The 15410-nt window shown below is 56.9% G+C and overlaps 1 protein-coding gene across 2 annotated transcripts in view; it reads right to left on the bottom strand.

The window, feature by feature from the left end:
- Positions 1–14051, bottom strand: part of LOC133348265 (T-box transcription factor TBX2-like) — a 33213-nt gene extending 19162 nt beyond the window's left edge. Inside the window, exons 1-2 of one of the 2 annotated variants that reach the window (XM_061560985.1) lie at positions 13287–14051; positions 10181–10448 (exon numbers count right to left, since the gene is read on the bottom strand). In XM_061560985.1, the coding sequence (XP_061416969.1) occupies positions 10181–10448; positions 13287–13630 (612 nt within the window). In that variant the 5' untranslated portion in view covers positions 13631–14051. The remainder of the gene's footprint in view (positions 1–10180; positions 10449–13286) is intronic. The other variant, XM_061560984.1, reaches the window with a different exon arrangement.
- Positions 14052–15410: the final 1359 nt, after the last annotated feature.

Below are 15410 nucleotides of genomic sequence, written 5' to 3'. Positions count from 1 at the left end.
CGGCAATCGAACTCAGGTGCGGCAAGGATGCATAGCGCCCTCGCAGTGGTGCTCTAACCACTGCGCCACCGCTCCACCCCCGTATACACACACACCGCATTCTTCACACCCGTAGCCAAACACGCAGGATGACACACAGACCGACACACAGACAGACTGATACACGCAGACTCACAAACACACGGACTCACACAGACTCACAAACACACACACAGACTCACAAAACACACAGACCCACAAACACTCAGACCCACGTGTAAACATTTAGCAGACAGACGCGTAAACCAACACAAACACCCGGCTACACTCACAACTCAGAGGCACATTTCGCGCCCAGGTATGTATATATCTATATACAAAGGCAAATACAAAGATCACCCATATAGGCTAAACATACTATTGGGGCAAGTGCTTTAGCGAGCACATATGAAGGCCGGCACGGCACACGAGGGGTGGGTGGCCAGCACTACGCCCGGCCACCTTTGTCTCCCCAGTGGCGATGTTTGCATACCGTACCAGGTAATCATTTGAGGCGGAGTTAACCTAGGAGAGACCCAGGACCGGTTCAAATAGTCGTCACTGGTGTTGGCCGTGAGCGGGAATCGAATCTGGGTCGCTAGGTTCGTAGCGCAGCGCGCTAACTGCTACATTACCGCTGCCCACAATATATACACACACACTGTTACACACACACGGTATGTGCTTGCGTATGCATACATCCATGGCTAGAATTCAGCACGGGTCTGTCCAGAAAATGTTTCCACACCGGCACACCACATCCAGTACACCCCATGTCGCCATGGCCGCGGCGGCGCGGGACGCATCCAGTGAGAAACGAAGCCCCCCCCGTACGTGTGTGTGTGAGCGAGCGCACACACACACACACATATATATATGTGTGTGTGTGTGTGAGCGAGCGCGCACACACACATATATATGTGTGTGTGTGAGCGAGCGCACACACACACACACATATATATATGTGTGTGTGAGCGAGCGCACACACACACATATATATGTGTGTGTGTGAGCGAGGGCACACACACACACATATATGTGTGTGTGTGAGCGAGGGCACACACACACACATATATATGTGTGTGTGTGTGAGCGAGGGCACACACACACATATATATGTGTGTGTGTGTGAGCGAGGGCACACACACACATATATATGTGTGTGTGTGAGAGCGAGGGCACACACACACACATATATATGTGTGTGTGTGTGAGCGAGGGCACACACACACACATATATAGGTGTGTGTGTGTGAGCGAGCGCACACACACACACACATATATAGGTGTGTGTGTGTGAGCGAGCGCACACATACACACACATATATATGTGTGTGTGAGAGCGAGCGCACACACACATATATATAGGTGCTCGCTCACGAAACGTGTCCCAACAGTCTGCTTGAGTCGATGCGGGGGGTGTTTGTCTTTATTTGCATAAATGTATTCCCGACGAAGGCCAGTCGGTCGAAACGTTGATATCTTTGCTTTCCTTCTTCAGTGATACGAACATATATTTGTGAGTCGCCCTTGGTAATGAGCTCCACACACCGTGTCGCTCATTGGGGGAGTGGTTTGACCATACTTCTCCACGCCGGTCAGTGCGGGCTGCTGAAAGGTGGCGGCCGCCCAGATATGGACTCAACGCCGCCGAGCGTTAGACCTGGCCGGGACCCACCCGACTAAAGAACTATCAAGATGAGTATTGTCGTCTTCTTGGTTCTTTCGGTAAAGTCACGTAGAAGGGAAATAATAAATTAATAAAAATAAAACATAATTAAATACATTCTCACGACGTTTCGACCACAACGCAAGCAGCCGTCCTCAGGTAAAGAACAGGGCTGTATTTTATTATGTTTCATTTTTATTATTTTATTATTTCCCTTCTACGCGACTTTACCGAAAGAACCAAGAAGATGAATCCCTGCAGTCACGAAAGAAGCTTCAAATCGAAATGTAGTATTGTCATGCCACTCGTCGTGTCCAGGTTCTGACCGAGCAGGTCCGCGAGTTCGACGACAAATCGCTTCTGCTCCCCCGCGTCGCTCTCCATCCAAGACGGCCGTCAGCCGCTGCTCTGTCGAGCTGCGATGATTTCAGTAGCGCAGTCACTGCCACAACGGTAGTGCAGTCATCTTCTCGTTCCGTGCGCACGTGTGTACGCACGTGTGTAAGTATGTGTGTGTAAGTACGAGTGTGTGTAAGTACGTGTGTGTAAGTACGTGTGTGTAAGCACGTGTGTGTGTAAGTACGTGTGTACGCACGTGTGTAAGTATGTGTGTGTAAGTATGTGTGTGTGTAAGTACGTGTGTGTAAGTACGTGTGTGTAAGTACGTGTGTGTAAGTATGTGTGTGTGTAAGTACGTGTGTGTAAGTACGTGTGTGTAAGTACGTGTGTGTAAGCACGTGTGTGTGTAAGTACGTGTGTACGCACTTGTGTAAGTACGTGTGTGTAAGTACGTGTGTGTAAGTACGTGTGTACGCACTTGTGTAAGTACGTGTGTGTAAGTACGTGTGTGTAAGTACGTGTGTATGTACGTGTGTAAGTACGTGTATGCGAGAGGCGGGTGGCGCAGTGATCGACCAGATGGCCCAAAGTTCCTTCCATTCCCGACCGCGGCTACCATCCGTGGCAAGCGACGTCGCTGAGCCTCACCTCGTATCGGACTGCAGATGCCCACGCATTATGAATCATGATATATCTCGTGTGGTGGGAGAGCATTAGAACTTCCAGCTACCTTTGCTACGTACACATCGCACGAGACGTAGGCGGGTTTCGGCCCTCATGCGTCTCCTCAGCAGTCAGATTTGCTAAACACATTGTGCCGTCTCATCAGCTGTTACTAGCACGTGCCTTTTCTCTGCACCACAGACAGGGCAAACACCACACAACTCAGTCCAGCCCCGCTCAGCCGGAGGTCGCTCCTTCTCTTCTGCTGCCCCCACAGTCTGGACCTCCCTTCCCACCAGACACCCGTGCTGTCAAGTCCCTGTCCCTGTTTAAGTCCAGGCTCAAGAGCTCCTCCTCTGCCTATAACGGACTGCATCTAGAAGACAAAGACCCGACCTTAACAGATTGGTTGGGGCAAGTGCTGTTAGCGAGTCGCAGCTATGAAGGCCGACACAGCACACGAGGGTCACCAGCACCACGCCCGGCCGCTTTGTGAGCGGGAATCGAACTCGGCTCACCAGGTTCATAGCGCAGCGCGCTAACCGCTACACTACCGCTCCCCACTGCCTTTGACGCACTCCTCTACACACACACACAGCCCACTTTTATAGATGCACTCCACACAGACACAGCCCACTGTTTCTAGATACACGACACACGCATTCCCCACTGCTTCTGCGCAGCACCGCTGAGACGCGCTCACATTAGCCGACCAGTGTTGGTGGCTACGCACGTCGCCTGTGACCCTGCCTTGTGGAGGCAGCAGCGAGGGTTGGGGGATCGCGCACACGGGGATGATGTCTCCCCCTTCCCACGGGTGGGCATCGAGGAGGAGCCGTGCCAGGAAACGGCGGTGCCACCAAAGCGTGGACTGTTATCCCCGTCCCTTCTGTACCGTGGGATCGAGCGTTGCCCCTTCGCACGTCGTGAGTTGTCTCCGCGTGCTCCCACTCGTATAAACATTATGAACATGGATTACCTGAAAATATACAAACGTATTATCGATATAGAGGACCGCAGAGCTCGGGAAATTGTTGGTAGCACCGCCGGCTCCTCAGCACCCTGGCTGATGCTGCCATCTTCACGCTCGCGTCTATGATTCTCCCTCGGCGATTGTGAGAGGCGCGATTTATATGAAGGGTGACGCCGCTGTGTATGCAACATCTACTACACGTGATGGACGGTCGTGATTTAGCAGCTCTTCCACTCCACATTGTATTGCACCGTTACGCTGGACACAACCTCGTCACGAGCTGTGAACTACTGCAAGTGATTCATACCAACATTCGTGTAATATCGGAGCGCGCCGATATTAACCCGGCAGCGTAGAGAACGCGGTGCAAGATATGAGGGGATACAGAACTGGAAATTCAGTGGGCCATGCATGGGACGTGTGTGTACATCAGCAGTCAAAGAGGCATGAACGTGTTGAACTCGCACAGCCGTATATATATATACAAACACGCGTACACAATCGTGTACATAACCATAAGGACAGGCACACCGCACAAACGAGCAGAGACCATGAACACACGCGTGCACAACAAGATGTGTCCGAACACATATACATGTATATATGTACACGCGTACACACGCCTACACAACCGAGCAATGCACACATAACCACCACAATGAACACAATTTGTTAATTAATTACACTGCGTAGAACAAACAAAAATATGTGTCGTGACGCAATGAATCCGCATGCGAAAATACACAATCGTGCAGTGGTTCACATATACATGTAAGCATGTTGAATGTATTTCGCACCGTACGTAGCCAACCGTACTAATTGGAGGTGCTACATTTGTATATATGCGTGGTAATTTATTACACAAATTACAGAGCCAACACACAACGAGTACACGGACATAATTACCACACAATATACACATACACCCTTATGAACGCACAAAACACGTACATTTAGCACACACACGCCTGATTGTCAAAAACGAGAACATCGTACATAACTCATAGAAATGCACAAAAACACACGAACACAATTCATGTGTTATTAACACAAACGTCAACACACCGAATACAGAAATACACACACACCTAAACACCAGTCACACACAAAGCTAACACATAATCAACATCCGCATATCAATATTCACCGACACAACAGCGCTTGTGCACAGAAGCGTGGACGTTTCGTTGTGGGCTCGGGGATTGGAGCCGGGAACGCGAGGAGGGGACACAGCGGGAAAACCCCGTCACACATCCATTAGTCAACCACAGCCAATACCCACACTTTACCCCACCACACATTCATTAGTCAACCACAGCCAATACCCACACCTTACCCCACCACACATCCATTAGTCAACCACAGTCAATACCCACACTTTACCCCACCACACATTCATTAGTCAACCACAGCCAATACGCACACTTTACCCCACCATACATTCATTAGTCAACCACAGCCAATTCCCACGCCTCAGTCAACCCACCGGTCAGCCGGCTAACTCGAATCAATGCCCACACTCGACCCTGCCAGTCAATCCCAACCGATATCAACACTCCACCCCACCACACCGGAGTCCAATCGACCACAGCCACTCCCCATAGCCGACCCCGGATCGAGGCCGGCCCTTAACGCGACCCCGTGGCCGAGTGACCCCGTAACTCAGGGGTGGAGGCAACACAGGGGCGATGGTCACGCTGGGGTAACGTAGAGGCAAAGCGGGGTCACGGCAACGCGGGGTCACGGTGGCACCGCTACGCGCAGGCCGCTATTGTTCTCCGCGCGACCCCCGTCTCGAGAGGGCGGGGGTGAGGGGGGCTAACGGGGCGGGCGGTCTCGATACGAGCGGTGATTGTCGATCGCAGTTGGAGAGGGTAGTAGGGGTGGAACGAGGGGGGCCTGGAAACCCCCTGAATGCAGCTCGCTCAAGCCCTGCCCCCATCCCACGCCCCCCCCCCCCCATTTCCCGCTCAAGTTCACGGCGTTGTTCGTTCCCCGAGCCCGGCAGCGACTCGCGGGGTCGGGAGAGCGAAGCGGGGAGAAGGGGAGAGACGGTGGTGGACGAGAGAGTGAGAGACTGTGGGAAGGAGGGAGTAGATGAAGGCAGGGAAGAGGCGGACGAGATGGGGAGAGGGAGGCGGGGGAGATGGGGAGAGGGAGGCGAGGAAGGGAGAGGAATGTGGAGTCATCGCCTTCCGCGGTGCCGGCTCCGAGTCTGCGCGTGTGTGTCTGTGTGTGCCCGCGTGTGTCTTTGCGTGTTGTTTGTCCATGTGTGTGTCTGTATTTGTGTGTCCCTCACTGTGTGTGTTCGTGTCTTTGTCTGTGGGTTCGTGTTTCTCCGCGTGCCCAGCGTGTTCCTGTTGCCCTGCGTGCGTCTTCCGTGTTGTGTGTGAAAGTGTCTATGCGGCGTTCCCGTGCGACTTCGTGTGTCTGTCCCCGCGTGTGTGTGTTGGTCTGTCCGCGTGTTTCCAAACTACAGCATATTCACGAAACGGAGAGTGCGTGCGAGAGAGAGGGGGGAGCGAGGAGAGCGAGGAGAGAGGGAGAGAGGTCCCCCGGCCGTGTTTGTCTTTGTCGAGTTGCTCACAATTGTCGCACGAACGCGTGGAATAGGGAGCGGGGCGCAGCGAATTCCCGCGCGCAAGGATCCTAAACAAACGGCGCTGATTCAATTAGCGCCGCGTCCGCCCCGTGGCCCCAGGGCCACAAGCCCCCCCCTCCCGCCTCGGCCCACGACCGCGCTCCGAGCCCCTGGGCCCCGTTTCGGGGCCCGCGGCCGCGATGCCGCCTCGCAAAGGCAGCGGCAGCACGAGAACACACGCTTTGGGTGCAAAGACAAAGATCCCCCGTAAAGCCTTTACCAGCCTGTTGGGGCAAGTGCTGTTAGGGGGTAGCACCAAGCCCGGCCGCTGTTGTATCCCTAGTGGCGATGTCTATTAGGTACAGTACTTATTTGAGGTTGAGTCAACCTAGGGGAGGCACAGGACAACTTTTTGGCCGTGAGTGGAAATCGAACTCGGGTCGCCGGGCTCTAGCGCCAGCGCGCTAACCACTGCGCCACCGCTCCCATAAACGCACACACGTACATACACGTGTACACAGCTACGAGCGCGCACGCGTGTGTACACATCAACACGTGTGCACACGTAACTAGAGACACGTGTGTACCAATACATAGACACAGCTATACACCACCAATGCATGTGCACACAACAGATGTACGTGTATGTGGTTGTACATAAATAGAAACACTGATATAACACACACAAGAAACACAAATACCCCCTTAACAGACTGTTGGGCTAAGTGTTACATTCGAGCACCTTTGAAGACCGGTACGGCACGCGAGGGGGTGGGTGGCCCGCATCACTCACGGCCACCTTTGTCTTTCTAGTGGCGATGTTTACACATCGCGCCACGTACTCAGTTGAGGCTGAGTCGACCTAGGGGAGGCCCAGGACTGCTTCAGATAATCGTCGCTGGTGTAAGCGGGAATCGAACCCGGGTCGCTGGGTTCGTCTCGCAGCGCGCTAACCGCGACACGACACACACGCACATACCATACACACACCACACACACACCATACACAAATATACACAACGGCACACGCACACACATCACACACACGCGTACACAGCATATGATATACACGTGCATTTGATCAAATGCATGCACACACACATATATATACAGTACAGCAAATACGAGCACTAAATAACATACACACGCTCACACAACACACAAAGACACACAATCGTAAACACGCACGTCCACAGATAATGGCACACGTTTCTGGGTGTGAATGCACGCACATTCGTCCATACAGGCGCACAAAAAACAAACACCGTGGCGCGTACACTCACACAACAATAAATAACCACGCAGTCGGAGTCGACTGGCACGCACAAAGACAGAGGTACCCCTGTAGCCTTACAGGCAGTTGCGGGCAAGTGCTGATAGCGAGTCCCGATCAAAATGCGGCATCGCGCACAGAGGGAGGAGGTTGTGTGGCCAACCCCTCGCCCGGCCGCCTTTGTCTCCCCAGTGCTGATGTTTACGCTCCGCACCAGGTACTCGTTTGAGGCCGAGTTGACACACGTGCATATATACACAGGTCCCCCATATAGCCTTCTACGGACTACTGGGGCAAGTGCTGTTAGCGAGCGCACAGACCTGGCACGGCATATACGGGGCATACACAAGGGGGTGTGTGGACAACACAAGCCCCGGCCACCTTTGTCTCCCCGGTGATGTTTACACACCACGCCAGGTACCCATTTAACTCTGAGTCGACCTAGTGGAGACATTTTCCCAGAACCGGTTCAGATATTCGTCACCGACAGTGACCGCGAGCGGGAATCGCGCTAACGAACACTTCACTACAACACACAAACGTGTATCACACACACGTGTATAACACACACATGTATAACACATACACACACGTGTATCACACACACACGTGTGTGTAACACACACACACGTGTATCACACACACACACGTATATAACACACACGAATGCCTCCATGTGATCACTATTTAATTCATACGTGAATGCATTTGCACCGTCATTTATTTATTACACTCCAGCGCGTGCACGTTGTCTGTGCACACTTGCAGCTCTGTGCGTGTGTGTACACGCGGTCGTGCACACATGCACACACGCGCGCGTGCAAAGGATCGCGTGTGTGTATGTGTGTCCGCGTGTACACGAGTGTGTGTCCGTGTGTACACGAGTGTGTGTCCGTGTGTACACGAGTGTGTCCGTGTGTACATGAGTGTGTGTCCGTGTGTACACGAGTGTGTGTGTGGCTTCGCTATGAACTCAGCAGAGAGAGACCCGAATTCGATTCCCGTTCACGTCCACCAATATCAGTGACGATTCATCGGAACCAGTCCTGGGGCCTCCCCTAGGTTGACTCAGCCTAAAACGAGCATCTGGCGCGATATGTAAACATCGCCACTAGGGAGACAAATACGAGCGGGTGGTGGTGGTGCTGGCCAATCCGCCCACCACGCGTGTTATACACACACACACGTGTTATACATACACGCACACACGCGTATGCCGGCCCCGGCCTTCATGGGTGCTACTCGGTAACAGCACTTGTCCCGACATTCTGTTGAAGGATATAGGGAGATGTTTGTCTTTCTACATTAGTGTACACACACACACGCGTGTTATACACAAACACACACGCAGGTGTTGTACACACACACATACACGCGTGTACACACGAACACACACACACACACGCGTGTACACACGAACACACACGTGTTGTACACACACTCGTGTACACACGGACACACACACTCGTGTACACACGGACACACACACACACGCACGCGTGTTGTACACTCCCCCCCCTTGCCGCCCCAGACTCCGCACCCACACACTCGGCCTATCGGAACGACCATCATCACGTGGCTTACCTGGCGGGGCTACACCTGAGCGCTTGGCTATCGCAACAAGAACAACGTTCACTAGCATCTATATATGCATACAACATACGTGGGTCATGTAACATATATATGGTAAACACGTGTAGCACATGAATCATGAGACTTGAGCGGATGGTGGAGACGTGGGGAATGGTGCGGCCTTCATAGGTGCTCGCTAAAAGCACTTGCCCTTGCTGTTAGCGAATACAAACGTTATATGGGGGATCTTTGTCTGTATGTGTGTACAGTCTGTGCTACGGGTGTAGCTGTCAAGTGTGTGTGAAATGTGTCGCTGCCAGGCTGTGTGACGGGTGTAGGTAGTTGTCAAGTTTGCGTGACGGGTCCCATGTGTCAGTGTAGCCGTGTTACAGTGTGCGGCTGTCAGGCTTGTTGTCGGCTGCGTCCGACAGCCTGTAGGTAGCTGCCGTTAGCTCGTGTCCAGTTAGACACGCAGTTTGTTTGTGAAGTTATCGACTACCCATCGTGTCTGTGCATCGTGTCTCCAGGGACGTCTGTGGACCCTGCAGACACGAGGCAGGGTCTGGCGCAGTGCGCCCTGGCCGTCGTGTCTGTGTCAAAGATGTCGGTGTGAAGATTCGCGTGTGAAGATTCGCGTGCGAAGATTCGCGTGTGAAGATGCGCGCGTCTGTGCGTGGTCGAGGCTCACGGCGCCTTCTGTGCTAAGCGTCGAAGTGCTGCGTTGTGTCCGGACTAAAGTCTCTGTGCTCACGGTGCGTTTGTGTGAGACTGATGATCTCTTGCAGCTGCTGCGTTGGCTTTGGTGCACAATCAAAACAAATATATATTTAAAACATCTAAACACTTTAACTATCATACTAATAATATCAAGTGTCAATAACATATATAGATGACGTTTCGGACTATGTACCTTATTTATAACGCATAGACGTTCCCTTGTAAGGCAGTACAAGTCAACATAAACCACGTACTTACATAACATGTCTGTAAGTATACATAGACTAAAGGTGCCTGTTTTCCACAGCCACCTGAACACCCTAAGTGGCCCATGTGCGCGCGACGGGGGGCGGGTGGTGGTGGTGGTGTACTCACGAAGCCGTGCTTGTCCGAGATGTTGTTGGTGAGCTTCAGCTTGTGGAACGAGACCACCTTGGACATCCACTGTTCGCCCGTGGCCGGGCTGTCGGGGTGGATGTACATGCGCTTGGGCATCTCGGGGTCGGCCTTGCCCGCCACCATCCAGCGAGAGTTGTGGAACTTGTAGCGGCAATCGTCGGCCGCCACGATGTCCATGAGCAGGATGTACTTGGCCTTCTTGTCCAGACCCGACACTCGCACCTTGAAGGGCGGGAACATTCTCCTGCGGGGGGGGGGGGGAGACGGCGAGTCGGCGATGACAAGACGGTGTCGTCTGCTGCTGCAACAGCGAGACGCAGACGGCGCCCCCGAATAACCAGGCACAGCCGTGTGCCCTTTAAATAAACACGAATCATCAGACACACGAGTCGCAATCAGACGCAGCTATGCCCTTTCATAATCAGACACAGCTGATGTCCCATAATCAAATGAGACATCGCCGGTGTCGCGTGCTATTATTGCTGCTCGCGCGGAGCCGCGCACAGAAAACCCGCGCGGTTACCGTGGCCTCGTTGATCAAGAGTCGCGCCGACACCAATACACGAGATGACGAGTACACGGGATGCAGAGTACACGGGATGCAGAGTACACCGGCTGGCGAGTACACGGGATGCAGAGTACACGGGCTGGCGAGTACACGGGATGCAGAGTACACGGGATGACGAGTACACGGGCTGGCGAGTACACGGGATGCAGCGTACACGGGCTGATGAGTACACGGGTTCGATTTATATTGTCGGACGTGTGCGTGATTATTAAGATGCAAACATGTGCGCAATGAAAAGTTTGTACGATAAAATGAGTACAAATACAAATATATATACAAGCGCACACATGAATACGTATGTGTGTGTGAAGATATCCAGCTACCTTCTCCGTGTTCAGTTGCTGGTTGAATTATAAATGTGCACGTGAGGTCTTATGAGTACGTACGCACGAATGCGTGTACATAAGAGTGAATATACACATATAGCCAATGTCTATACACGCTCTACGCACATATACACACACACGACTGCGCGTTCGTGCGTACACGCGTGTGCAAACGTCGTGGACTATCAAACACTCAAGCCAGCCCCACGCAGAGACAGACAACCACGTGTGTGTGTGTACACACACCGCGTGTGTGTGTGTAGACACACACACACGCGGTGTACACAGAATGCGTGTGTACACACAAACTATCAGCAGCGAAAACACCAACGATTGACACGAGCACAATCGTGCGTTCGTGTGTGTAGGATGAGCAGAGTTCACGCGTGTCTATGTATATATGTCTACAATGAGTGCCTGGTGCGATATATAAACATCGTCAATAGGGAGACAAAGGCGGCCGGTCGTGGTGCTGGCCACTCACCCCCTCGCGTGCCGATGTGGCCTTCGTAGGTGCTCGCTAACAGCACCTGCCCCAACAGTCTGTGAAGGCTACACGGGGGATCTTTGTCTTTGTGTCGGGGGTCCGCGCGGCTGTCGCTCGACCCACGAGTCCTTCCGACATTTCGGCAAACGCGACGCGATGTTTCGCTGTCCACAAAACATCGACGTGCAAATGTTCTAATTAATCTTAACGAGATCCGCATTTGTTTTTCGGGCAAGCATGTGCGCGTGCACGCGTGCATCGCGCACCGAGTTGTACATATATACATACACACACAGACATATCTGCCGTGTAGCCTGTGGGGGCAAGTGCTGTTCGCGAGCGCCGACGAGAGTCGGGACGGCACACGAGGGGGTGGCCGGCACCGCGCCCGGCCGACAAACACCCGCGAAGACCATCGGCCGACTTCCTGGCGTCTCCGTCGCGTCCTCTCCCCGCGAGTTCTCTCTCAAGCCCCCCCCCCAACTGCACGATTCGCACGCGAGCGACGCGCGGCGGAGGCGGGCAGAGTGCGAACTGTTGTGGGAGAGCGAACTCGGAGAAGCCGGCCAGGCCTGCGTCATGGGGGCGCTTCGCGAGGCCGCGTCTCGCTCGGGGTTGTGAGACCCCCCCCCCCCCTCGTTCTCTCTCCTCGTGTAAGCTACAAACGAAACCACTCTCGCTCAAATCCACCCCCGTGCGATCCCGATTGTCGACCCCTGTGCTGCCTGCGAGCCGCGATCTCAGCCGGTCGAGTCTCGGTTTGCAACATCGGCCCCAGTGGTCGCTCTGAGCTGTGCGGCGCGGGAGGAGAGGAAATGTGCGGAGAGGCGAGGGAAGGAGAGGGGGGGGGGGACGAGGGGAGGAGAGAGGAGAGTCGCTCTCGAGATTTTCTCACTCGAACGCCGAACGACCCTCCTCGCTCCGGAATGCGCCGGAGACACCGCGGGGAGAGACTGCGAGACGACACCGCGAGGAGACCGCGGCAGAGGCGCGCGACGTAGCCGGCTCGGCGGTGCTGTCACCGCCGCCGTTTCTGCGCCCGAGGCGCGGCGGCTCCGCGTGGAAGGGCCGCGAGAGACGGGAAGGAGCCTCCCGCGCGCGCGACGGCGACTCTCGCTCGGAGCAAAATAAATGCGCTGGTCTTGAGGTCCGTGCTGGGCCCCACGTCCCGCACAGCTCCTGGGGCCCCGCGGAGTTTGCACTGCGCGGGTCGCACGCCACCTCGTGATGGTGCCCGCACGTCTGTCCGTGCACGCCGCGACGGGGACTCTGCCTGTGTACACTGCGGTGGACGACGCCTGCACCCCGCCGCGGTGTACGCGCGTGCGATTGCGCACACGCTGTGACAACGTGTACGTGATGCAACGGTGATGCGTATACGCGTCGTCGTACGCGATGCATGGCGTGTGCACACTGCGTGTACACACTGTGTGTGTGTACACACACAGTGTGTACACATTGCAATAGTGTACGCCCGTTACAGCGACGTGCGTACACTTGCGTACACGCTCTGTCCGAGTCCGCTATGTCGGAGTCAGCGAAGGTGCGCACACGACGAGGAGGAGGAGGCGTGGGGGCCTCGCGGGGTCTCTCGAACTCGGTCGCGGGACCCCGGGCCCCGCATCCCTCCCGCTGGGGAGGGACCCCGGAATCCCCTCCCGCTGGGACCCCCCCTCTCGCACCCCGTGTCTCGGCGCTCACCTGCCGGACTTGGTGATGACCATCTCCGTGCCGAACTTGTGGAACTGGTCCCACAGATCTTTGGCTTCGAGCGTCACTTTGGGGTCATCTTCCACGGCCTCCTCCGCCTCCAGCCCCTTGAGGTGGCGCAGGTGCGCGGCCTGGTGACTCAGCGCGGACACCGAGAGGCCGGGGTCGCCGGGCATCCCCTTCCCGAGGGAGCCGGAGAGTCCCGGCGGCAGCGCGAGCGCGGGGAAGAACGGGGGCTGCGCGGCGAGCAGGGCGCTCATGGGGAGGTCGCTCGGCCGGCCGGGGAAGAAGGGGTGGTAGGCCATTCCGCTCGCAGCTAGGGCCGGCTCTCGCATCGGGACGCACGAGAAGGAGGCCGCGCGCGCCCTCGTCCGCGGCGGGGTCGCTCGCTCGGTAAAGTCGTGCGGGGGGTCGCAGCTGCTGACGGGAGGAGCGGCGGAGGAGGAGATGCAGGACGAGGAGGAGGAGGACGAGGAGGAGGAGGATCGGCGGCGGTGGCGAGAAGAGATGGAAGCGCGCCCACCCGGGCTTGGCGCGGTCGCTTGGGAGGGAGGGAGGAGGACTCCGCGGAGGGGCTGCGGGCAGGGGACGGCGCTGCGAGCTGCTGCTGCTGCTGCGTCCGGCCACGAGCGCAGCGCCGATCTCTGCCGCTGCGCGAAGTCGCGGCGCCGCGCGTCGCCCCCCGCTCCCCCCTCGTCTTTGTGCGCTCGCTGATTGAGTGGCGCTGATTGGCTCGTTGACGCGTCCCGGGCCAATGGCGAGCGGCGCGGGGCGTGGTGCCTTGACGCGGCGGCGCCGCGCGCGTTGCGTCACCGCGCGGCCGGCCGAGGTGTCGCCGCGACTTCCCCAGCGCGAGAAACAAAAAAAACTCGACGAGGGGGAGGAGAGAGGGAGGGGGGAGGGAGGGGGAAGTGAGGGAGGGGGAGGGAGGGGGGAGCCGCGGGTGTCCCGCGGCTCCCGCACGGCCCCCGCGACGAGGACGAGGCGCTTCGCAGCCAATAGCGCCCCCCCACCCCCACCACCTACCGCCTCCCACTCCGTGCAGGTGACCTATCCCCCTCCCCCGCCCATCGTCCCTACCCACTGCCCACCTGCGCTGTCCCCGACCCCCCACCAACCCCCCACAGGGCCCCCTTTCTCCCCGTTCCGGCGCCCCCCCCCCCTCGGCCCCCTCGGCGGCGCCTTCATCGCGGCCGCCCCCCCCCCGCGCGTGCTCGGGGCCGTGTTGGTGTCGCGGCGCCCAGGACGCGCGGGGCGCCGCTGCCTCTCATCCCGCCGCGCTCCCAGGACGCTCCCCCCCCCCCTCCTCCCCCTGCCCCTCCCCTACTCCTCCCCACACAACTCCCCCCCCTACTCCCCCCACCCCACCGTCATCGCGATGGATTTGACGCCGGGTTCGTGCCACGGCGAGACGCGCGGTACGCGCTCGTGTTTACATGGCGCGGCGTCGCGCTCCGCGCTCCTCCGTGCGTGTTCATCACGGCGCCGTCGCTCCCCCGCCCCCCGCGCTCCCTGTCCAGCGCCTCGCGTCGTTATTAGCGCCCTTTAATAAGCAGCGCCGCGCCCCGGCGAAGAGGAGAGGTCATCGCCCCCACCCCCATCCCTTCCCCCCGCGGGGTTCATGGGCCACTGCGCTGTCCGAGCGTGGGGTCACCCCCCCTCCCTCCCGTGTCTCCTTCGGCGCGGCGCTGAAAGAAGCGCGGCGCGGGGATTAGGGCTGCAGCAGGAGGAGGAGGAGGATGAGGGTGCCGGCCGTGCTAACAGGGTTACGGATGGGCGGCCGGGACCACAGTAGGATGAACGAGGGTGGGGAGGGGACGAGAGAGCGAGAGAGAGGGGGGAGGATGAGGGATGAGGGGCGGGGGCTCGCAGGGGGATGGCGGTGGGGGCGGTGTGGGAGAGGCCGCGGCGGGTAAAGTGATTAGCCGCTCCGACAGACCACTCGCCCGCACGGCGCCAGCGCGGCTGCTGCCCGGACAATGGCGGGGGCCACTCAGCCCCGCGTCGCGGCCCCGGGGCCCCGGGCCCCCGCACGCTCGGGGATAATGGGGGGGGGGGGTCCTCTCCTCGAATCCCGCGAGGTCCGGAGTAGCGGGGAGGGGTGTTTCGCTAATT

This window comes from Lethenteron reissneri, chromosome 27, assembly GCF_015708825.2.
Source record: "Lethenteron reissneri isolate LAM-NWPU_2019-01 chromosome 27, ASM1570882v1, whole genome shotgun sequence".
Taxonomy (NCBI): domain Eukaryota; kingdom Metazoa; phylum Chordata; class Hyperoartia; order Petromyzontiformes; family Petromyzontidae; genus Lethenteron; species Lethenteron reissneri.
This window is presented reverse-complemented; position numbering and strand designations above follow the sequence as displayed.